The 23,147-nt window shown below is 50.6% G+C and overlaps 1 protein-coding gene across 11 annotated transcripts in view; it reads left to right on the top strand.

The window, feature by feature from the left end:
- Positions 1 to 23,147, top strand: part of Obscn (obscurin, cytoskeletal calmodulin and titin-interacting RhoGEF) — a 150,547-nt gene that overhangs the window by 813 nt on the left and 126,587 nt on the right. For all 11 annotated transcript variants that reach the window (XM_087574963.1, XM_087574962.1, XM_087574961.1 and 8 more), the window contains exons 2-12: positions 1,722 to 2,724; positions 3,328 to 3,597; positions 4,257 to 4,517; positions 4,879 to 5,187; positions 5,495 to 5,761; positions 6,345 to 6,626; positions 7,947 to 8,222; positions 9,142 to 9,417; positions 10,710 to 10,985; positions 16,307 to 16,582; positions 18,461 to 18,736. In XM_087574963.1, coding sequence (XP_087431089.1) covers positions 1,743 to 2,724; positions 3,328 to 3,597; positions 4,257 to 4,517; positions 4,879 to 5,187; positions 5,495 to 5,761; positions 6,345 to 6,626; positions 7,947 to 8,222; positions 9,142 to 9,417; positions 10,710 to 10,985; positions 16,307 to 16,582; positions 18,461 to 18,736 — 3,751 coding nt within the window. In that variant the 5' untranslated portion in view covers positions 1,722 to 1,742. The remainder of the gene's footprint in view (positions 1 to 1,721; positions 2,725 to 3,327; positions 3,598 to 4,256; positions 4,518 to 4,878; positions 5,188 to 5,494; positions 5,762 to 6,344; positions 6,627 to 7,946; positions 8,223 to 9,141; positions 9,418 to 10,709; positions 10,986 to 16,306; positions 16,583 to 18,460; positions 18,737 to 23,147) is intronic.

Genomic DNA, 23,147 nt, shown 5'->3' with positions numbered 1-23,147 from the left:
ACCTCCCACTTGGTTCATTCAGAAAACTGGCCCACCCTGCAAGAAGCAGAATAGCCAAGTTCTGTTAAAGCTGTGGAGGGTGTGGGTTATGGCCTGGCCCAGTTGCAAGAGCGAGTGGCAGGGGCTCCTGAAAACCACCTTAGGCAGTAGAGGAGTCCAAGTCACTGGCTGGGGTGAGGAAGGGGTGAGGAAGAGCTGACTTCCTAGGAAGAAGAAGCTCCTCTGAGAGGTTGGGGATGACCACCTGGACCCCTCTGCTTAGGAGATGCAACCTCCAGCCCCTTTGAGGCCTAGGAAGACTCTGGAATCTCCAATCCAGGGTCTGTGGACCTGCTGAGGCTGGACCCAGCTCCCTTTAAATATGTGTGTGACAGGCTGTTTGCACGCTCTTGTTCATGCGTCTCTGGCTGGGCCACTCCAGGCTATGCATAGGATGGTGGGTAGAGGCATAAGGTGCCCTGCCTTCTTCTGGGGACCTACAGACTGAGCTGGGGGGCAGACCTGTGGAACGGATGCTAAAGGGCAGCTCCAGGGGCTGGCCCCAGTTGGTGCTGCCTGACAGCACTATCCTAACCTGTTTGTGGGTGGGGGACAGATGTGCTGACTGGACAGTGAGTCAGCAAACCGGCCAGTGCTGCCCAGCCTGGTTCAGGATCAGTCTCCTGGAAGAGGATTAGGGGATTAGCTACCTGATTCACAGGACTGGGAGCTGGAGGGTCAGGGAGCACAAAGCCATCAACTGGCCAGTCCCGTATCAGGCAGACCAGGCTGAGAGACTGGAGGCTGTGTCCAAGCACAGCAGATGCAGAGGCTGAGGTCTCTGTTCTAGAGTACCCATGTCTGCCAGGGGTGGAGGAGGGTAGCTTGTTGAACCAGCTGCAGTGCCCATTGTTCCTATATAAGGCCTGGTGCAAGCAGGTAATTTCACCCACTCACTGGACCAGTGGCAGCTTGGCTGGGGCTAAGCCTTGAGTGGGCAGAGGCCAGCCTTATTTGGGTGCTGATGATTCCTAGGAGGACTGAGGCACGCAATCGTGTTCTTGCAGGGGGGGGGGTCCAATTTGACAGAACCATGCTAAGGACTGAATAGTGACAAGGCCATCATCAGGCCCTGGGCTAGCTAGGTCCAGCTGGTCCCCAGCTCTTGTAGAGAGAAGCCGGTTGTACTGGTCCTAGACTATAGGGACCCTCCTGTTGCCCTTTGCAGCCATTGGCTACACTGCTCCTACATCCTGCTCTTACCTGGGGCCAGGTTTTCCGCAGGATTGGCAGTTTGAGGACAGACAGGTGCCAGTGGGTTATCTCCGCCCAGTTAGCGAGGACACCTCTCTTGGCATGAGCACCACTTCCGGTGAGGGTGATGGCTTCTCTCCTTTCCTATTGGTTGAAGAACATGTCCCCTTGGGAGTCAAGAGGACTTCCTGGTTTGGAACTTAAGGGACATCACTTTGGGTTGTGAGACTGGAGTTGGGCATAGAGTAGAGGCACACCAAAGTAATTGAAGACACTAGATTTTTCAAGTCACAGAAAAAGGCCAATCTGAACTGCTGGACTTTGGAGCTGTTAGAGTGGGTTGGGAGTGGAGGAGGAATGGAGAGGTAGCCCATGTGGAGGTGTCCATTCGGTTAAATTGTCCTCTCCTGGTAACACTGGATGAGGAAGAGGTGCAGGCAACTGGCTCATCTCAACTCCATCACGACCTTCATCTCTGCCTTTTGCAGTCCCCCAACCCTGCTAACATCATGGACCACTCCTTCAGCGGAGCACCCCGCTTCCTGACGCGGCCAAAGGCTTTTGTGGTATCTGTTGGCAAGGATGCCACGCTGAGCTGCCAGATCGTGGGCAACCCCACGCCACACGTGAGCTGGGAGAAGGACCGGCAGCCAGTGGAGGCAGGAGCACGCTTCCGCCTGGCCCAGGACGGGGATGTGTACCGCCTCACCATCCTCGATCTGGCTCTAGGTGACAGCGGGCAGTACGTGTGTCGAGCGAGGAACGCCATAGGGGAGGCCTTCGCCGCTGTAGGTTTGCGAGTGGACTCGGAGGGCACGTGTGCCGAGCAGGCGCCCCACTTTCTGCTGCGGCCCACCTCCATTCGTGTGCGCGAGGGCGCAGACGCCACCTTCCGATGTCGCGTCGGCGGCTCACCGCAACCTGCTGTGAGCTGGTCCAAAGATGGGCGGCGCCTAGGTGCACCAGATGCCCCCCACGTGCGCGTGGAAGATCGCGGAGAGGCGAGCGCGCTTCGCATCCGGTCGGCAAGGCCTCGCGATGGTGGCACCTACGAAGTTCGAGCAGAGAACCCACTGGGCTCCGCCAGCGCTGCCGCCGCTCTCGTGGTGGACTCGGATGCCGAGGCTGCCGGACCACCCGGAACCTCCGTTGCCACGCTCCTGGCGCACCTGCAGCAGCGGCGCGAGGCCATGCGCGCAGAGGGCGTCCCTCCTTCTCCACCTGGTGCTGGCACGCGCACCTGCACGGTGACCGAAGGCAAACACGCGCGCCTCAGCTGCTTTGTGACCGGCGAGCCCAAGCCCGAGACAGTGTGGAAGAAGGACGGGCAGCTGGTGAACGAGGGCCGGAGACACGTAGTATATGAGGATGAGCAAGAGAACTTCGTCCTTAAGATTCTTTTTTGCAAGCAGTCTGATCGCGGCCTCTACACTTGCACAGCATCCAACCTCGTGGGCCAGACCTACAGCTCGGTGCTGGTGGTCGTGAGAGGTGAGCAAACTTGTAGCCCTGCACATGCGCAAGGCTGAAGCTCTTTCCCGATCTCCCCCACCACCACTCCCCCTATCTCCCGGCACCTCATCCTTTCACTTGAGCACCAGCTTCGTTTCCAGGAGATAACCTGGTGCAAAGATCTGCTAAGGTCGGGTGTCTACATCCTGAGGTGGAGGTCTGGGTGACTCTCCCCAAAACACACGGGCGAAGATGGCCTCTGGCCTGAACCTTCGTAGTCCCAGTCACTATCCCTACATCCCTCCCTGCACACCCCTACCTCACATAGCTATTGCTTGTTTCTTCCGTGTTCCACTTTCTCCTCTTACTCTCCACTCTGTCCCGTCAGCTCACTTACTCGACCATGCCCCTTCTTCACTTTTGGTCCCTTGGTCCGTTGAGGACATTTCCTCCCCTTCACCCCGCCCGCCAACTCCGATGGTCCACGCTTATGTGCTGGACTCCTCCCTTGCCTCCTTCTATCCGTTAGCTTCAGGTTCCCTACTCTTATTCCTCCTCACCCGTTCTGCTCGCTTGCCCTGTCCTACTCCTGTCGGAGCCCCGCCATTGGCCCCTCTTTCTCACACTGTCCCCCTCCCGCAGAGCCTGCGGTGCCCTTCAAGAAGCGGCTGCAGGACCTGGAGGTGCGAGAGAAAGAGTCTGCCACATTCCAGTGTGAGGTGGCTCAGCCAGCCACCGAGGCGGCGTGGTTCAAGGAGGAGACCCGGCTATGGGCCAGCGCCAAGTACGACATCGAGGAGGAGGGCACCGAGCGCCGGCTGACTGTGCGCAACGTCTCGGCAGACGACGACGCGGTGTACATCTGCGAGACCACAGAGGGCAGCCGCACGGTGGCAGAGCTCTCAGTTAAAGGCAGGCGGGTGGGGCTGGGCTGGGCTGGGCGGGGCCAGGAATGCAAACAAACCTGGGAGTAGAGGTGGCAGGACTCTCAACCAAGGGGTACTGATGGGGCCAGTTGAGTGTGGGCAAGAAGGCAGGTGACTGGGGCTAAGTTGAGAGGGACAGAGCAGAGGAGCCAGGATGAGGGGCAGACAGCGGGCAGGGCAGAGGGGATCTAGGATCTGGGCTGGGGGTGGGGTTGAGTGAATGTGTGATGGGTGAGATTGACAAGAGGGTGTTCACAAGAATTGGGGCAAAGAAAGGTTGGGGTGTAGGGGGCGGGCAGAGAGGTAAGAGGGTACAAGCAGTGAGTCAGTAGGTGGGGAGGTTCTAGGGCGTGGAGGAGGTTTGTAGTGGTATGGGGCTGGGGAGAGTTGAGCCTGGCAGTGCATAGAGGGAGGTTGGGCAGGTGTGTATGAGAGAGAGAGAGAGAGAGAGAGAGAGAGAGAGAGAGAGAGAGAGAGAGAGAGAGAGAGAGAGAGAGAGAGCTCGTGTGCATGAGAAGCAGGTGGGAGGATGGGGCTGGATACATAGGAAGGTGGGATGGAGGTCCCAAGAGTAGGGGGTGTGCAAAAGGAGAGTGGGGTCCACAGGAGGCTTGTCTTACAATCTTGACAATCTTCCTACTCTAGGAAACTTGACCAGAAAGCTGCCTCGGAAAACAGCAGTGAGGACTGGAGACACAGCCATCTTTTGGGTGGAGCTGGCTGTCCCCGAAGGCCCTGTCCAGTGGCTACGGAACCAGGAGGAGATGGTGGCAGGGGGCAGGATTGCCATCACTGCAGAAGGCACTTGCCACACACTGACCATCTTCCAGTGCACCTTGGAGGACATGGGTGAGGTGGCCTTCGTGGCTGGTGGCTGCAGAACGACTACCCAGTTCTGTGTATCAGGTAAGGGCTGGAAGGATGGTCTTTGCGTGGCCCTGCCTGCAGGGACACACCCACACTCCTGTCTTCCCTCCATGCTGTAGGCGTCCTTTACCAGTGGAGGTCCAAGGGTGGCAGAAAAGGGTGGTCGTGTGTCCTCCACTCCAAGTTAATTCCTCTCTTGAGGAAGGGACTTCCCACTTCAACTGGGTGGCAGCAGGTCTGGGGAAAGGCTTCTGAGCCCACTGATGGGGTGTGCTACCATCCCATCCACTGGAGCAGTGCCCAGGGGGAGACTCAAGTTCCACCATTCATTCGCTTTCTGGTGACCCCAGACTGGGAGAGGGAGCTCTCAGTTGGCGAGCTCAACCTGTTTTCCACACAGCACCCAGGAGGCCACCCCTGTACCCTCCTGCTGACCCTGTTGTGAAGGCCAAGACAGAGAGTTCTGTGACCCTTAGCTGGTCCCCACCACCCCATGGGGACCGCCCTGTCACTATTGATGGTTATGTGGTGGAGAAGAGGAAGCTGGGTGCCTATGCCTGGAGCAGGTGTCATGAAGCAGAATGGCTGGCCACAACTGAGTTTACTATTGCTGGCGTGGCTGAGGAAGGGGACTTCCAGTTCCGAGTGTCAGCCATCAATCACTTTGGCCACAGTCCTTACCTTGAGTTTCCAGGGACCATGCACTTGGGTGAGTAAAGACCATTTAGTAACATCACGGGGGTGGGGGTGGGGCTGCCACCTGCCCTTGAGTTACTTGACCCCAAAGCATGATTCTGACTCCAGGAGAGCCTGGATGATCTTAAGGGGACTCTCGATATGGGTTGGGAGAAGTTGGAGCCCCCTAAGATGTTGGGTATCCTAAGACAGGACCCAGGTCCCACCAGTCTCAGGGACTCTTTAGCTACTCTGTCTGTGTGGGGACAGGGAAGAGGAGGAAAGATAGACTGTGCTCTCTTCAGTCCCCAACTCTTCCCTTAATGCTGCTCGCTCTGCAGTCCCCACGCTGGCTGTAAAGACACCTCTGAAGGCGGTGGAGGCCATGGAGGGTGGTGAGGTCACTTTCTCCGTGGACCTCACGGTGGCGTCTTCGGGTGAGTGGTTCCTGGACGGGAAGGCCTTGAAAGAGAGCAGTACATACGTGATCCGTTGTGACCGTACCCGGCACATGCTCACCATCAGAGAGGTGCCTGCCAGCTTGCACGGGGCACAGCTGAAGTTTGTGGCTAATGGCATTGAAACCAGCATCCAAATGGTGGTCCGAGGTAGGCCCGAGTCCCAGAGTGCCATTTTTTACTTCTGCAGTGTGGTGGTGGGCAGGAGGGATCGTCTTTAGAGAAGGTTTGTCTGGAGGCAATGTGATAAAGGGGGCAAGGTAGCTTGAGGCTGTTCAGCCTAGGCTGGCAGTTGAGGCTGGGTGTGTGTGTGTGTGTGTGTGTGTGTGTGTGTGTGTGTGTGTGTGCGTGTCCCTGAGGTTGGACCATATCTCTGACTGCCTCTTCTCTCATTCTCTCTTCTGTCTATCTCCTCTCTGCCTATTTCTCTCTCCCCGCTCCTCTCCCCCCACACTGGTTTTCCCCATGCTCTCTGTCTTTTTACTGGTATCCTGCACTCACCGGTCCCTTCTCCCCACTCCTCCTTATCCCCCTCTCTTCTCTTGCCTCCCACTGACTTGATTTCCACACCTGCTTCTTTGCTTCCAACCCACCCCCTTTCCTGGGTCTCTTCCCTTTTATCTCTCTTTCTCTACCCTCACATCCCCTTTCCTCTCCTCCACTGTCTGTGACTCCTTTTGCCCACCTTCTTGTGGTCTCTTTGTCCTTTTGTTAAACCATCTCTGATGTGTAGGGGCTCTGGGGCTGCCCAGCAACAAGCTTCCTGCCGTGGCTGCCCGGGAGGTGCTGGCCCAGCTGCATGAGGAGGCACAGCTGCTGGCTGAGCTGTCAGACCAGGCTGCGGCTGTGACTTGGCTAAAGGATGGTCGTGAGCTGTCCCTAGGACCCAAGTATGAGATGCAGGTGTCGGCTGGGAAGCAAGCACTGCTGGTGCGGGATGTGGCACAGGATGACGCTGGGCTCTATGAGTGTGTTAGTCGTGGGAGCCGCATCACCTACCAGCTGTTGGTGCAAGGTGAGCACAGGTGGGCAGTAGGGCTGAGATCTGTCCTTGTGCCGCACTGTGGTTCTGGATGTTTATTCTCTGTCTGTAGTTCCAGGCATGCTCTGAGGGGTTCAGGGCAGTGGGGTAGCTGTTTTCTGGTGTGTGTGTGTGTGCGCGCTCGTGCACACATGTGCATATGTGTGCACATGTGTGTGTGTCTGTGTGTGTGCATATGTGGGTGCACACATCTGTGTGGATGTGCCTGTCTGTGTGTGCATGCATGTGCACCTGCGTGATATGTGTGAGCATGTGTGTGCCTCTGTTGGTTTGTACTTGTGCTTGGGTTTGTGTGTGCGTCTGTGTGTGTGTGTGTGTGTGTGTGTTAGTGATGGTGGGTAGCTCAGTTCTATAGGAAGAAGGACTTGCTAGCTGTGGCTGGAACCTCCCTGGTCTGGGCAAGAGTCAGGGTCCTGTGTGGTCTAAGTCTGGTCACCTACATCTATACCATGTAGGCTTCACAGACATAGCAGACGGCTATGTGGATACTGTGACTGGGTGCCCAGCTGGACCTCAGGGGCATGCGCAAGTGTGCTGGGGCAAAGACAGCAAGATGCTTGGGTCCCTCTTGCTACTGCTTCTTGCAGTATGACATGGGACTGTGGCACTGTCTGGGAGCAGCTTTGGACACCAGGCAGGGCAAGGGGACCTCCTATTGCTCCCTGCAAGAAGATGCTGCAGACTGCCAGGTCTGGCAGAGATAACGACAGCCTTCAGGGCAGTGGGGTTCCTCAAACTGGATCACTGCATGGGCGGGGTCCACACATATCTCCATAGATGAAAACTCTTTGCTCTCTTCCAGAGGCATGTGCGGCCATGTCTCACCCAGGCTCTAAAAACCTACAAATGCATACATTCCGTGCATCAGAATTCTTAGTAATGTGCATGGCTGTAAGCTTGGCCGTACCCAGAAGCAAAAGTCATGCCACGGTCAGCCTCTGGTTAGTAGAGAAAACCGGGGATGTGTTCATGAATGGGACTTTCCTCTGCGCTGTGGAAAGTGTTTCTGAAGCTGGGCAGATTAGGGAATGAGAGGACACTGTCTCTGCCTGTAAGGATTGGCCCAGTCATTTCTTGTGGCCCTTCCCTGCTGATCTGTTCTGGCCAGTGAAGAGCAGGCCATCACACATTCAGGTATAAGAAAAACCGTAGTCAAGCCACAGGCCATGGAGGATCTTCGTGGTAGGAATTGGAGCTGTGCAGAGCCCAGAGTTTGTTAATCAGAATCCGGAACTGAGGAATTTGTTAGGATTCTCTGAATCTGATTCTCTATCCTTGTCCAACTGTCCCCAGAGGCCAATTTGATGTTTGCCAAGAAGCAGCAGGCACGCAGCGAGGTGAAGGCAGAGGTTGGGGCCAGTGCCACACTGAGCTGCGAGGTGGCCCAGGCCCAGACTGAGGTGACATGGTTCAAGGACGGGAAGAAGCTGAGCTCCAGCTCGAAGGTGCGCATGGAGGCCTCGGGCTGCTCCAGGAGGCTGGTGGTGCAGCAGGTGGGCAAGGCAGATGCTGGGGAGTACAGCTGTGAGGCCGGGGGACAGAAGGTCTCCTTCCGCCTGGACGTCACAGGTGGGTGCTGGGGTTGCGCCCAGTGGGATTATTGGAGGACATGTCTAGGTATCGTGGGCTGGTATTTGTTCTGCCCTTAGACCTCAGTGTTGGTGAGTCTTCAGCTCTGTCCAGTAACTTGGCCACCATAAGATCAAAACAGAATGATGGCTGAGCCAATCTTTGGGAGTTTCCCTGCTGACAGCAACCTGGGGTGGTGAGCTTGCACAGCAAACAGATGTGGTGGCTCTAGTCTGTTTACTATGGACGGAGTCCTCTGGTTGTAGAGCAAGTCCTGCAGATGGCGGGTGATCCTTCTGTCTGTCAACTCCTATTTGCTGGGCCCCAGGGCTTCGGGAGTCCTTACTTGGCTCTGTCATAATTCCCATGTGACCATAGATGTGCATCTGATCTCTTCCACTCTGACTTTGACTTTGTAGCCACTCTGTCTTGCTTGACTCAACTGCATTCCATTCTCTTGTACTTGCTTTCGCTGTGGTCCAGAAAGATGTGGGTTGCTGGCTTGGGGATGAGGTAGCTATCCCTCCCTCCTGCTGTCTATGGTCTCTGCATGTAGGAGAGTTGGGAAGCTATGATGGCCTGCAGTTTCTGGGAACCCAAGGCAGGGAATATTTTAAAGGCAACTGACTGTGATGGCCTCAGAGGCTATAGTAGCTCACCTGCCAGCAAACATCAGAGCGGGTCTGGAGGTTCTTAGGGCAGTGACAAAACTGCGTATCCAAGTTTTCCACAGATGAAGCTTGACAGCACATGGCTTGGGTCACATGTGGTACAGAACTTGTTTATGATCACATGCTGTCATGTCAATTATGGGCAGTGCTGCCTTGGCAATCGCTAGACTTTGATGAACCCTGGGCCCTGGAGAAGGGTTATGTTTAGTCTAGAGTCTCTGACCTACTGTATCTCTATCTGTTCCCAGAGCCCAAGGTGGTGTTTGCCAAGGGGCAGCAGTCACACAGCAAGGTGAAGGCAGAGGCAGGGGCCAATGCCACACTGAGCTGCGAGGTGGCCCAGGCCCAGACTGAGGTGACATGGTTCAAGGACGGGAAGAAGCTGAGCTCCAGCTCCAAGGTGTGTGTGGAGGCCTCGGGCTGCTCCAGGAGGCTGGTGGTGCAGCAGGCGGGCAAGGCGGATGCTGGGGAGTACAGCTGCGAGGCCGGGGGACAGAAGGTCTCCTTCTGCCTGGACGTGGCAGGTCAGTCCTTTGGGACAATCCACGTATGTATTTATAATTTTTATATCTTCCTGGAGCTTTTTGTTTTGTTTTTGTTTTATGGTTTGTGGGTTTGTTTTTGTTTTTGAGACAGGGTCTCACTCTGTAACCTTGGCCAGCCTTGCCTGGAACTTGCTATGTAGACCAGGCTGGTCTCAAACTTAGAGATCTGCTTTTCTTTGCCTTTCAAATGGTAAGATTAAAGCCATGTGCCAGCATACGTGGCTTGTGAATTTCTTTCTTCCTTCCTTCCTTTCTTTCTTCCTTCCTTCCTTCTTTCCTTTCTTTCTTTCTTTCTCTCTTTCTTTCTTTCTCCCTTCCTCTTTCTTTCCTTCCTTCCTTCCTTCCCTTCCCTTCCCTTCCCTTCTCCTTCCTTCCTTCCTTCCTTCCTTTTTCCTTTCTTCCTCCCTTCTTTCCTTGCTTCCTTTCTTTCTTAAAGGTTTTTAAGATTTATTTTATATGTTATGGACACAGCATTCTTCTTGCATGTACACCTGAATGCCCAGAGTACAAGAAGAGAGCACCAGAGCTCACATCAGATGGTTGTGAGCCACCATGTGTCTGCTGGGAATTGAAATCAGGACCTCTGCACTTGATCTTAGCCAAAAGGCTGAGAAGTGATGAACTCAGGACCTCTGAAGAACAGTCAGTGCTTTTGACCCTTGAGCCATCTCTCCAGCCCCCTTCCTTCCTGCCTCCCCCCTCCCTCTGTCCTTCCCTCTCTCCCTCTCTTTTTTCTTTCTTCTCTTTCTTTCTTTCCTTCCTTCCTCCCCTCTCTTCATTTTTATTCTTTCTCTTCCTCCTCCTCCTCCTCTTTTTTTTTTTGTATTTTTGAGACAGAGTTTCTCTGTGTAGCCCTGGCTCTCTTGGAACTCATGTTGTAGACCAGGCTGTCGTTAAACTCACAGAGATCTGCCTGCCCCTGCCTCCTGAGTACTGGGATTAAAGTCATATGCTGCCATGCCCAGGTGGCTTATGAATTTCTTACTTTGCCTGATTTATCAAGTAAACGTTATCAGGGACACTTCAGGAGAAGCATATGCATTGTATTTGGTGTTATCTGCATTTGAGGCACCCCCTGCAGGACTTGGAATGTTCTCTGGGTGGATAGGGAGAATGACCTTCCCTGTGCTTAGAGGCCCAGGGCTTCTCCTGAGCATAGTGCAGAGACTGCTGACATTCTGCCCTCCAGCGACCCATCCAGGGTCTTTCTGGTTGCAAGTTTGCTCATCTAGACAGTTCCTCTAACTCTGAGTGTCTCTATTTGTCCCCAGAGCCCAAGGTGGTGTTTGCCAAGGAGCAGCAGGCACGCAGTGAGGTGAAGGCAGAGGCAGGGACCAATGCCACACTGAGCTGCGAGGTGGCCCAGGCCCAGACTGAGGTGACATGGTTCAAGGACGGGAAGAAGCTGAGCTCTAGCTCGAAGGTGCGCGTGGAGGCCTCGGGCTGCTCCAGGAGGCTGGTGGTGCAGCAGGTGGGCAAGGCGGATGCTGGGGAGTACAGCTGCGAGGCCGGGGGACAGAAGGTCTCCTTCCGCCTGGACGTCACAGGTCAGTTGGTTAGACATTTGACTATGTCATGGGACAAGCCTGGGGGAAGTGTTTCAGTGCGGGCCAGGTGCTGGGTGTGTCGTAGAGGATTCTGGAGGATTCTGGAGGGCATGTATTAGCTAGTTCTCCTTAAGTGACAAGTAACTTCAAACTCAGAGGCAGAAAGGATCAGTATGCTGTTGTCTCCCCTATCCATGGGCATGAGGTACTATGGTGTATACTGATGGCTCACCTATCCAGCGTGCTGTCACCAGGGCTGGGAATCCACGCTGGACTTGTGCTTGCGTCTGATGTCGCCACTGAGACATCCATGATGGAAGTAGTCGTGTGGGAGGAGGAGACCCTTTTGTAGCAATGGGGCTGACCTCAGAGCTGTGTTTGGAGACCTTAGTCTCCTTTTGCGGTCTCTCTTGCTTCACAACAGCTTGTAGCCAGGGTGGTGGTCTCCATGAGGGTCACTTGGGCCTCTTGTTGAGGTAACCAGATCTTCTTCCTTAGGGTACAGGAGCACCCAATGTTACCTCTGCTTGTGGCTTATTCAGAGCTGAGCAAAAGGCTTGCCTGGTCTCAAGAGCATAGAGAAGCAGACCCTGCTGTGGGTAATGGGGTGGTAGGTCTAATCATGGAGGGTCTTTTTAACCTTTTATCACAGAGTCAAGGCTTCCTTCTACTCTCTGTCTTCCTCTTATCTCTGCCTGAGGGTCACACATGGCTTTTGTGCCCCCAGCCATCACACATCACATTCAACATCTAAAAGTGGAAGGATTGGGAATTAGAGCTCTCTCTCTCTCTCTCTCTCTCTCTCTCTCTCTCTCTCTCTCTCTCTCACTCTCTCTCTCTCTCTCACTCTCTCTCTCTCTCTCTCACTCTCTCTCTCTGTGTGTGTGTGTGTGTGTGTGTGTGTGCGTGCGCGCGCGTGCGCACATGCACATGCATAAGCTAAAATTAGTCGTTTTTTCCTTTGCTTTCGGGGTCCTGTATCAATACACTGACTAAAATGTCTCCCATGCTTCCTTCCAGTTGCCTCATGGCTTCTGACCTTTTGCTTAGGTCTTTGAAACATTTTTGTTTGATCAATCACTGTCAATTTTTTGTTTCTTTTCTTTTTAGAAAATTTTTTTTTGTGGGGGGAAGTTCTCACTATGTAGTCTTGGCTGGCCTGAAACAACAACAACAACAACAACTACTACTACTGCTTCTTCTCTTCTTCTTCTTCTTCTTCTTCTTCTTCTTCTTCTTCTTCTTCTTCTTCTTCTTCTTCTTCTTCTTCTTCTTCTTCTTCCTCTTCCTCTTCCTCTTCTTCTTCTTCTTCATCTGTGAGATGACCACACAGTTTTGTCTTTCAGTTGTGTATATGGCAGATTACATTTGCAGATTTATACATGTTGAACCATCGCTGCATCTTTAAGATGAAGACTCCTTGGTAGATGATTTTTTAAAGAATTATTTATTTCATATATAGGGTACACTATAGATGTCCTCAGATATACCAGAAGAGGGCATCAGATCCCATTACAGATGGTTGTGAGCCACCATGTGGTTGCTGGGAATTGAACTCATGACCTCTGGAAGAGCAGTCAGTGCTCTAAACCACTGAGCCATCTCTCCAGCCCCCTGGAACTTCTAATGTAGGGCAGTCTGGCCTCAAACTTATAGCGATGTGCCCAGCTCTGTCTCTGAAGTGATGGGATTAAAGGCATGTGTTACCATGCTTGGAAAACCACAGTGATTAAATATTGCCTGCACATATGTATGCCTACCATGTATGTGTAGCGCGGGGGTACAGACAGGGAAGGAAGCCCCTGGAACTGGAGGGACAGCTTGTGGTGAGCTGTCTTATGAGCACTGGGTACCAAACTCCAGTCCTTACCAAGAGCAGCACACGCTCCCAACTGCTGAGCCATGCCTCTAGCCCGGGACAACTGTAATTTTATAGTGGATTTGGAAATCGGGGAGTGGAATTCCTCCAGTTTTATTCCCTTCTCTTTTGAAAATGGATTTGTCTATTTTCTTAGACATTATTTTATCTGTATGGGTGTTGTACCTGACTATATGTCTGTGCAGCACATGCCTACCCGGTGCCCATGAAGACCAGAAGAGGGCATCAGATCCCCAGGGATGGGAGTTAAGGATGCCTGTGAGCTACCATGTGGCTGCTGAGAGCAGAACTCAGGGCGTCTGGAAGAGCAGCTAGTACTCTTCGCCACCCAGCTCTCTCTTTCTTTTTAAAAAGATAGCATAGGCCATCCAAGGTACCCTGACTTTCCCTGTTAACTCGAATGTCACTTCTCAAACTGTACAAAGTAAGGGTATATGGTTTATATGACCGCACTAGTCAGGCTTGGGAATGTTGCCATTTTAAGATGAAGACTTAAATCTGTGATTGTGGTAATGCCTCTCTCCATCCATTTATTTATCTGGATAGTTCCAGACTTTCAGTTGTTCATGAACTTATTACTAATTAGTGTCACCACGATGATGGAATTCTTCCTTAATTCTACCTTATTTTTTTAAAAAAAGATTTATTTATTTATTTATTTATTTATTTATTTATTTATTTATTTATTTATTTATTACATATGAGTACATTGTAGCTGTCTTCAGACACACCAGAAGAGGGCATCAGACATCGGATCCCATTACATTACAAATGGGGTATGAGCCACCATGTGGTTGTTGGGAATTGAACTCAGGACCTCTGGAAGAGCAGTCAGTGCTCTTAACCACTGAGGCATCTCTCCAGCCCCTTATTCTTTTTTTTTTTTCTTTTTTCTTTTTTTCGGAGCTGGGGACCGAACCCAGGGCCTTGCGCTTGCTAGGCAAGCGCTCTACCACTGAGCTAAATCCCCAACCCCACCCAGCCCCTTATTCTTTTGAAAACTTCCTACCTGTACATATCATGATCATATCCACTGCACTCCCTCCCCCAGCTCCTCCTGACCCCACCCAACAGATCTTCCATTTCCTTCTTTTCTCCCCCCATTAAGTTCAGTTAGTGCTGTCCTCGTGTGCATGTGCATTCACCATCGTCGGCTGGGGCAGGGGTAACTTAGCACCGGTGACGCTCTCAAAGAACAATGACTCCTAAGCTCTCAATAGCCATCAGATACCATGGCCACCCGGCTGATGCACAGGAAGAAGCCTGATTTCTGCGTGTTCATCTTGTACTTGCAACTGGGCCGAAGCTGCTTCTTAGTGCTAAATTCTCTTGTGAATCCCTGAGGATTTCTAGGTAGTAGGTAGGCCATTGTTCCTGATGGTAGAGAGGGCTGTACAACTTACTTCTGGTCTGGATGCTCTTGTGTTTAGGTTACAGACTCAGTCCTACTGACTGTGGGCTCTCCAGGATTTCTGTCTTCTCTTTCTCCTCTCAATGTGGAGTTTTCCGGGAAACTTTCTAGGTTATCTTATTTGTTTTGTGTGTGTGTGTGTGTGTGTGTGTGTGTGTTTGTGTATGTGTGTGTATGTATGTATGTATGCTATCTATCTATCTATCTATCTATCTATCTATCTATCTATCTATCTATCTATCTATCTATCTATCTATCTATCTCTCCGTTCTGGTTTTCAAGACAGGGTTTCTCTGTGTAGCCTCGACTGTCCTTGTAATACACTCTGAAGATCAGGCTGGCTTTGAACTCACAGAGATCTGCCTGCCTCTGCCTTCTGAGGGCTGGGATCAAAGGTGTGCACCAGGCTTATTTGCTGACACACAGTCATTCATGATGATTTTTTGAAAACCTTTGTACTTGTAGAGAGTGTTTTGATATTTTGCTTTTATTTTGGATTTTGATAAATTGAGTTATTTCTTATTTGTTTTTTTCCTAGTTTAGCTGATTGTTAGTCAGCTCTATTGATCTTTTCCAAAGAATCAACTTTTTATTTCCTTGAATCTCTGCACCGCTCTCTTTATAAAAGAAAGTTTATTTAAAATTGTCACCAACATTGTTTGCTGGTAGTGTTTGAGTGTTAGTGGCCTCTCTGAGCTGGGCTGTACAGTACATATTCCTCATCACAGGATGGTAGTGCTAGTCAGTAACCATGGATACAATATTTCCTCAGAGCCCTGAGGTAGCCCAGGTGTGCATGCCTTTCTCTGCATGGTGGCTGTGCTAAGAGATGCTGACACATTTCCAAGCCCGTGGTAGAATTTCATTCCCTAACTTGTTTGCTAAAACCTGTCTTCCACCATCCAGGGAAGCCTGGAACTCAGTAAAGACCTCCTCTTGCTCCATGGTCCTTGCTGGGGACAGTGCTCTGCACTGAAAACTCAGTGGAGACAGTCTGTGCATGCCATGCAGGGGTCACCACACATGCCAGACAATTCCAGTTGTCTGGGGACCTGGCCTGCCCTGCTCTGTCTGGGGCTGCTGAGGCACTGCTGGGTTTAAGGACCCCTTGAAGTGGAGGGGCTGAGGACCAGTGATATTAAGTTCCTCACATCTGGCAGTTGTGACCTGTACTCAGTTGTTTTTCTGGACCGTACATCTATTGTTCCTTAGATCACTGTAAACCTTTGCCATTTTCAGAGTCCCTCCTACTTTTTAAATTTAAGTTTTTTATAGCAGGAGGGGAGGAGCTACTGCTTCAATTGCTTTTATGATAAAAATGGAAAAGGAGCTACAAATCTGTAATTGGAAGTGCATTCAAAAGCTCATGCTCATTCTGTCGGGCCATCCTACACATCTGGGAGCATTTGGAGACAGCCAGACATGTCCACCAAAGGGAGTTGTCCTTTGTCCTTTAGATCCCTGGAGATAGGGACATGGAGGTGACACATTTGGCTTTTAGGAGACTAAATGGAGAACTGATTTGGACAAGGGGAGACCGAAGGTGAGGAGACCAAGTGTGAGGCTTTTCCTTACTCCAGATAGGAGATGATGAGGTCTGGGGAGAGACAGTGACAGAGAGAAGAGGCAGGGGTTTGGGAGCTCTTGCAGAGTGGAACAAACACCAAGGGGCATGGAGAGTAAGGAAGAGGGAGCTGTGAGGTACAGTGTAGACTTGGGCAACAAGAAACAGAGGAACAGTGATGACACAGTATCCAAAGTATTGAGGCAAACAAAGGTCAACTTCAGATTCCATACCCAGCTAAACTGTCTTTAAGAAGTGAAGGCAAAATAACACTGTTTCAAAAGGTACCTTCAGAGAGTTTAGTACTCACAAAAAACATTCACCGAGAGAATTGTCAACAGATATACTGCTCAGAGTGAAAACCTTAATCAGGACTAACAGAATGTTGTCTTAGAGTCAACAGATTTTGGGATCCAAGGTGGACTCTAATTTAGTTATAACAACTGTATGTCTCTGTTTATTTGTAGAACCCAAGGTGGTGTTTGCCAAGGAGCAGCAGGCACGCAGCGAGGTGAAGGCAGAGGCCGGGGCCAATGCCACACTGAGCTGCGAGGTGGCCCAGGCCCAGACTGAGGTGTCATGGTTCAAGGACGGGAAGAAGCTGAGCTCCAGCTCCAAGCTGCGTGTGGAGGCCTCGGGCTGCTCCAGGAGGCTGGTGGTGCAGCAGGCGGGCAAGGCAGATGCTGGGGAGTACAGCTGTGAGGCCGGGGGACAGAAGGTCTCCTTCCGCCTGGACGTCACAGGTGGGTGTTTACAAATGTTAGGAGCCTGGTTATGGCCAGGCAGCCCACTGGTTTCTCCACTGAGCACCATCTTTTCCTATCTCATATCCCCTGCCAGTCGCATCCCTGTGCCTGATCCTGGCCCATTTGGCGGATGTGTTCCTCTTGGCCAGGGCCTCCGTGTGCCTCATGATGTGTCTTCATGCTGTAATGTCCCATTTCATGTTCTCAGTGCCTGCTCAGGTCTACCACTGTACCTTAGTGCCATGGGCTCTGGTCTTACCTGTGTGCAGGGCTCAGCTGACCAATGTCTCTCTGTCTGAGGTCTCTCTCACTCACAGCTCTCTATGGTCTCATCCAGTCCCACATGAGGCATCTATTAAAGGGAAATTTTAATTCATGTTCAGCCAGGGTAAGGAGGACTTTTAATCACATAATCATATTTGAAACTGTATCAACTCTGAGCCACGGGCTGTGGGGGTTCAGTTAGGTGTTCTGAAATACTCTCTGCCCTTCTCCTGGATACTAAAGCAGAATTGAGACCATCAAGACCTTTCTCAGCCCAGTCATGCTGAGCTGAGACTTAAGGCAACGGAAACTCAGTAACCACCAAAAGTCAACGTGAGACAATGGCTCTTGGTTTGTTGATTCATGCCAATGAAAATAAGAGATTGGACACTTGTGGGAGAAAACAAAGTAGAAGCAGGTTTCGCTAAGAGACATTAGGCAAAAGTAAAAGTCCCCAGAGTGGGATGGGTTCTCAGAGGGGAAAAGGCATTGATCTTTGTCTGGAAGTTTCTATAGGACTTATGGCAGAAACTGGGCACAGACTGAGGCAATTACGTTTTAGTTAACCAATTAGAGCCCCATAGCCTATTACTGAACTCCTAGTCCAACCAAAGAGATCGCCTGCATTGCCTGCCCGCTTAGAGGTCAAAATGCCTCCTCTGCTACCTCTGACTGCAGCTCATACTTACTGACCCTGATGGCCTGCCACCTGCCGGTTGGTGATGTTGTCCTCTGACCTTGCAGGTGTCTCAAGTGATGTTATTCATGCTAAACTCACAGCTACCAAGAAGTAGCTATAAGTTGTTCTTAGTTAGTTCCCAGTCTATGGGATGGTCAGGAGTGACTAGTGACTTAACTAGTCACCAAGGACCCTTCTCCCTTATAACCCACATAAGTTAGCTTCGGCAGTTCAAGCAGGCTGCCCTAGTCTATGACATCATCTAGGCCCTAGTCTGTGCAGTGCTGTGTGTGTGAGGGGGGGGAAGGGGGAGAAGGAGGAAGAGAGGGAAAGAGAGAGAGAGGGAGAGAGAGAGAAGGAGAGAGAGAGGAGGGAGGGGGAGGGGAAGAGGAAGGAAGAAAGAAAGGGAGAGGTGGAGAGGAGGGAGGAGGAGGGGGAGAGGGAAAGGGAGAGCGGGGAGAAAGAGAGAGAGGGAGAGAGAGAGGGAGAGAGAAAGAGCATACAGCATGCATGCCTGCACTTCCTGCTGGTGCATGCTAGGTAAGTGCTTTGCCTCTCTGCTTCACCACATCCAAACTGAAGTCTTCTGTATGAGAATTCCCCTTTGAGTCTGATTTATGGTTGCAGGTGAAAAGGACAGAGCAGCCCAAGGGGCTGCAGCTCACTTGGCAGCCCTGACTTTCCGTTATCAAGTAGTGTTTATTCATAGTCTTTCCCCAGTGTCTCTGCTCTTCCTGAACTGCCCCTGAGGCAGTGGTGGGATGTGTGGACGAACTGTGGTTTTGTGCTAACAGGCCCAGGGCTATTTTTGGATTCAGTGAGTACAGAGCCTGGAGGGTGTTCACCACTCACAGCAGCCACATCCAGGTCTTTCTCTGTGTGACTTTCATGACTCAAATGGTTTCTGATTCTGTGTCACTATCTGTCCCCAGAACCCAAGGTGGTGTTTGCCAAGGAGCAGCAGGCACGCAGCGAGGTGAAGGCAGAGGCCGGGGCCAGTGCCACACTGAGCTGCGAGGTGGCCCAGGCCCAGACTGAGGTGACATGGTTCAAGGATGGGAAGAAGCTGAGCTCCAGCTCCAAGGTGCGCGTGGAGGCCTCGGGCTGCTCCAGGAGGCTGGTGGTGCAGCAGGCGGGCAAGGCAGATGCTGGGGAGTACAGCTGCGAGGCCGGGGAACAGAAGGTCTCCTTCCGTCTGGATGTGGCAGGTGGGTCTTTCTTTTTTCTTTATTTTTAATGTTCTGTAGTGTGCATATTAGACATTAATGTGAGACACTGCTGCCTTGTGACCTGTTTGCTCTCTGAGCTTGACCTATAATCACTGCTAGAGATTGCCGAACATATTCAGGTGCCTTGATTTTGTGAGATGCTTCTTATTTTTAAAAGACTTCAAACTTCTCAGCAACTCTACGAGGGAGAGTCCTGACCATTGCCATTTTAAGACAAGGCACAGATGGGCTCTGACTTGCTTCGTCAGAGCCATGATTTGGGTGGATGTTAGGTTCCCCCTGAAGACCTTGGCTCCACTGGTGTCTGCTGTAGCAGGTCTCTGGGGGTGTGAGTTTTTGAAATTTCTTTTTGTTTGAAAACACTGATTTTTGGCAGTTGTGTTGGTAATATCATGTCAATTTGACACAAGCCAGAGTCACTTGGGAAGAAGGACACTCAGTTGTGAAATGTCTCTGTAGGATTGGGGTGTAGGCAGGCCTGTGGGGCATCTTCTGAATTAGTGATTGATGTGGAGACCTCAGCTCACCAGGTGGAGTGCCTACCCCGGGTAGTGCTCCTGGGGTATTTACAAAAGCAGGTAGATATAGAAAACAGTTGTATAAATAAATCTTTTGCAACCCAGGACTGACTGTTCAGTGTGAGTTTTGACACACAAGACAGCTCAAAGAATGCTAGTTGTTACTAATGAGGCTTATCTTTTTCTTTTTCTTTTTAAAGATTTATTTATTTTATATATAAGTACACTGTAGCTGTCTTCAGACACAGCAGAAGAAGGCATCAGATCTCTTTACAGATGGTTGTGAGCCACTATGTGGTTGCTGGGATTTGAACTCAGGACCTCTGGAAGAGCAGTCAGTGCTCTTAACCACTGAGCCATCTCTCCAGCCCACAAGGCTTGTCTTGACCGTGAGGTTGGAGCTGGAGTTACCTGTGAGTGGATGCCTATTTAAGTGGCACTGGCATATCCTGCATACAGATTAGTATTCTGAGAGTGTCAGGAATGAATATGATCTGAAATCATTCTTAAGAGAAGTAGAGGGTGGGGGTCAGCAAGCAAAAGGCAGGTTTACTTTGAAATGACTCCTGAAGTAAATTGTTGAAAAAAATTGCCAGAGAGCCTCTGGTGGAGAAGTTGGAAGTTGTCCTGAGTACATGTCTTCAATTTAAAGAGAGATGAAAGAATAAAGGAATCGTGGGTCGATAGCACAACTGGATTTAAGATCTTTCTTTGAGAAAGGGCTATCTTCAGAAATCTCGAACTTGGACAATGAAGGAATCACATGTAAAATCCCAATTAAAAATTCGGGTTAGTTCTGTACATTAAAAACGACATGAAAACCCTTTACATAGGTGAAAGAAAGAAACAAACTGATTGAGCAAGCCACGAGGAGCACTTCTCCATGGCCTCCATGTCAGCTCCTACCTCAGCTTCCTGCCCTGAGTTTTTGCCCAACTTTCCTTCATGACAGACGGTGATGAGGACACATGTCTTCTCCTTGTGAAGACATGTTTCTCTCTTCGCTTTAGTGTACATATTTCCTCTTGGCCCATCTTCCCATTCACTAGTCGTCTGTTCTAGAAAACACAATGCAATGAGGCACACAGACACATGGACATACAGACACACGTAGAGACACACACAGACACACAGAGACACACACAGTCACACACAGACAGACACACAGATACACAAACACACAGAGACACAGAGACACATAAACATGCACAAACACACAGACACACAAATAGACACATGTAGACACAAACACAGTCACACAAATACACAGACACACACATACGGACATACATAGACACACACAGTCATACATAGACACACAGACAGACACACATACACACACGGACACACAGATACACAAACACACAGACACACAAGACACACAGACACACAAGACACACATAGACACAGAGAGTCACACAGATAAACACACACACACAGATACACACAGACATCTAGATATACAAACACACAGACACATAAATATACAAAGAAACACACAGTCACATAGACACACAGACACACATACAGAAACACACATATATACACAGTCACAGAGACATTTACACACAGTCACACATACAGACACACCATACATACACAGACACACATACAAACACACACAGATACACACACACACAAACACACACATACACACACACACAGACACAGACACAGAGACACCCACACCCACACACGCGCACACACACACAGACAGACAGACAGACAGACAGACACACACACATTTTGGTGTTGAATCCAGGGCCTTTCCCATCCTAATTATATCCTCTGCAATCGAGCTCTATCCTTAGTAACCTGCCCACACTTGTGTCTTTTCATCTCCCTATGGCTGCACCCTTGTCCAATAGCTCTAATGGTGGGGCTGTTCCCGAAGGTGGACCCCCATGACATCACCACCTCCCACTTGGCCCTGCCATTTTTGCAGTTGGGGGCTTTCCTCATATCCATTCCTGTCCTGTTGTGACAGAGAATTTTTCTTTTCTTTAAGATTTATTTATTTATTATATATAAGTACACTGTAGCTGTCTTCAGACACACCAGAAGAGGGCATCAGATCCCATTACAGATGGTTGTGAGCCACCACGTGGTTGTTGGGAATTGAACTCAGGACCTTTGAACAGCAGTCAGTGCTCTCGACCACTGAGCCATCTCTCCGGCACCCTAGAATTTCTTTTTTAGTAACTTCTACACACTTTATGCTTGATTTGATTGTGATGATATTCCCTAGTTCCAGAGCAAGGAGCACCCTCTATTTGCTGGGCAGTGGGGAACACTCAGTATCAGAGCCATTCCGGGCCTGCTGCAGTTTGATCGGCCTTGCCTAACCCTCATTTATTCAAGCCCTGGCCACAGTCCTCCAAGGAGTCCTGCAGCCACCCTCCAGCTGAAGTGTCCACCCCAGCCTTCAGAGTGTCTCTGCTGGTCTCTGCTCTGGTCTGGATGTGTGGGTTCTCACAGAAGCTCATGTGCTGGTGTTTGATTCCTACTGTGTTGAGATGGGGAAACATTTACAGGGCAGGCCCCAATGGGAATAGGGTTTGTGGGGCTTCTAAGTAGCTCAGTGCAGTGCGCCAGGTTCCTGTGAGAATGGGCACTCCGGAGTGAGCCTGGGACCTCTCAAGTCTCCTTCCTCTCCTGTCACTGTGGTGCCACCTTCTATGGGTCCTCGTTAGAACCTAGCTGCTGTCAAGGCGTTTCCTTCAACTTTTGGAACTGTGAGCTGAACAAACCTTTTTGTTTTAGGGAAGTACCAGCCTCAGGCATTTTGCTCTGGCAACATCAGCAGACTCAGCTGGCTGTGTAGCCATTTACCACAGGTCTTCCACAACCCTTCAGTCACAGAAGGGAAAGTGCTAGCTTATGGGCCTCAGCTATCTTGGTTCACTGGAGGTTAGCATCATAAATTTGGAGTCTATGTAAAGGAGATATCCGCCATCTCATTGGTCCTTCCTCTTGTTTGTTTATTTACTCTTCGCATATTTACTTTTTGGGTCTTATTGTATCCCAGGCTGGCTTTGAACCCTCACAGCTCTTTTCTCTTGGAGAAGCCCTGAGCCTAGTCCCAGGCTTGGGTTTCATTGTCACACTCTATCCAGTATGGAAAAGCAGGGGTTGGGGAGCCAGAGGTGACAGACACCTTCCCCAGCACTCTCTGTGCCACAGCCCAGGTACCCACGCTCTCGGTCATGAGTGCAGATCTCTGGTAGTTATCCCTCCATGTCCTACTTGTCTGGCTGTGAGTCTCTTAAGTACCACAGCACACTGAGGTCTTCCTGCACCACAGAGTCTAGGTCATCTGTTTCTTCTACCACACCAACACAGATGACATCTCTAATTCACGGACCAATGTGCTACATATGGTCTGTATTTGTGCCCTGCCCATGAGAAGGTGGAGTGTGAGCCTCTGTTGTTCACTGCAGACCTTCCAGCTCCGCCCCCAGGAGGTCTCTGCTCACCTCGGCAGTGGTGGCCATTGAATGAACTCGAGTTCATCTGGAATCACGAGGCCCTACGACCTTCTCCTGCTCTTTCCCGTGTCACACGGGCCTTTGAAGATTTTATTCTAGTGGGATAATTAGTTTCCTAAGTCAGTTGTCTTAATAAAATATTCATTTTAATTTTAGTGTAATTAAATTACCTTTCCAAATTAAGGACAAACCATTTTAATTTTAAATGAAGGTCTCTTACAGATGTGGACATGAACAGGATCATGGAAGCTGGAGTTATATGACATAGGAATTCATTAGTGTCTTAGGGTTTTACTGCTGTGAACAGACACCATGACCAAGGCAAATATTCAGACATTTAATTGGGGCTGGCCTACAGGTTCACAGGTTCAGTCCATTCTCATC

This window comes from Rattus norvegicus, chromosome 10, assembly GCF_021556685.1.
Source record: "Rattus norvegicus strain SHRSP/BbbUtx chromosome 10, alternate assembly SHRSP_T2T, whole genome shotgun sequence".
In the NCBI taxonomy this organism is placed as follows: Eukaryota; Metazoa; Chordata; class Mammalia; order Rodentia; family Muridae; genus Rattus; species Rattus norvegicus.
Note: the sequence above shows the minus strand (reverse complement) of the source record. Positions and strands in the feature narration are given on the sequence as shown.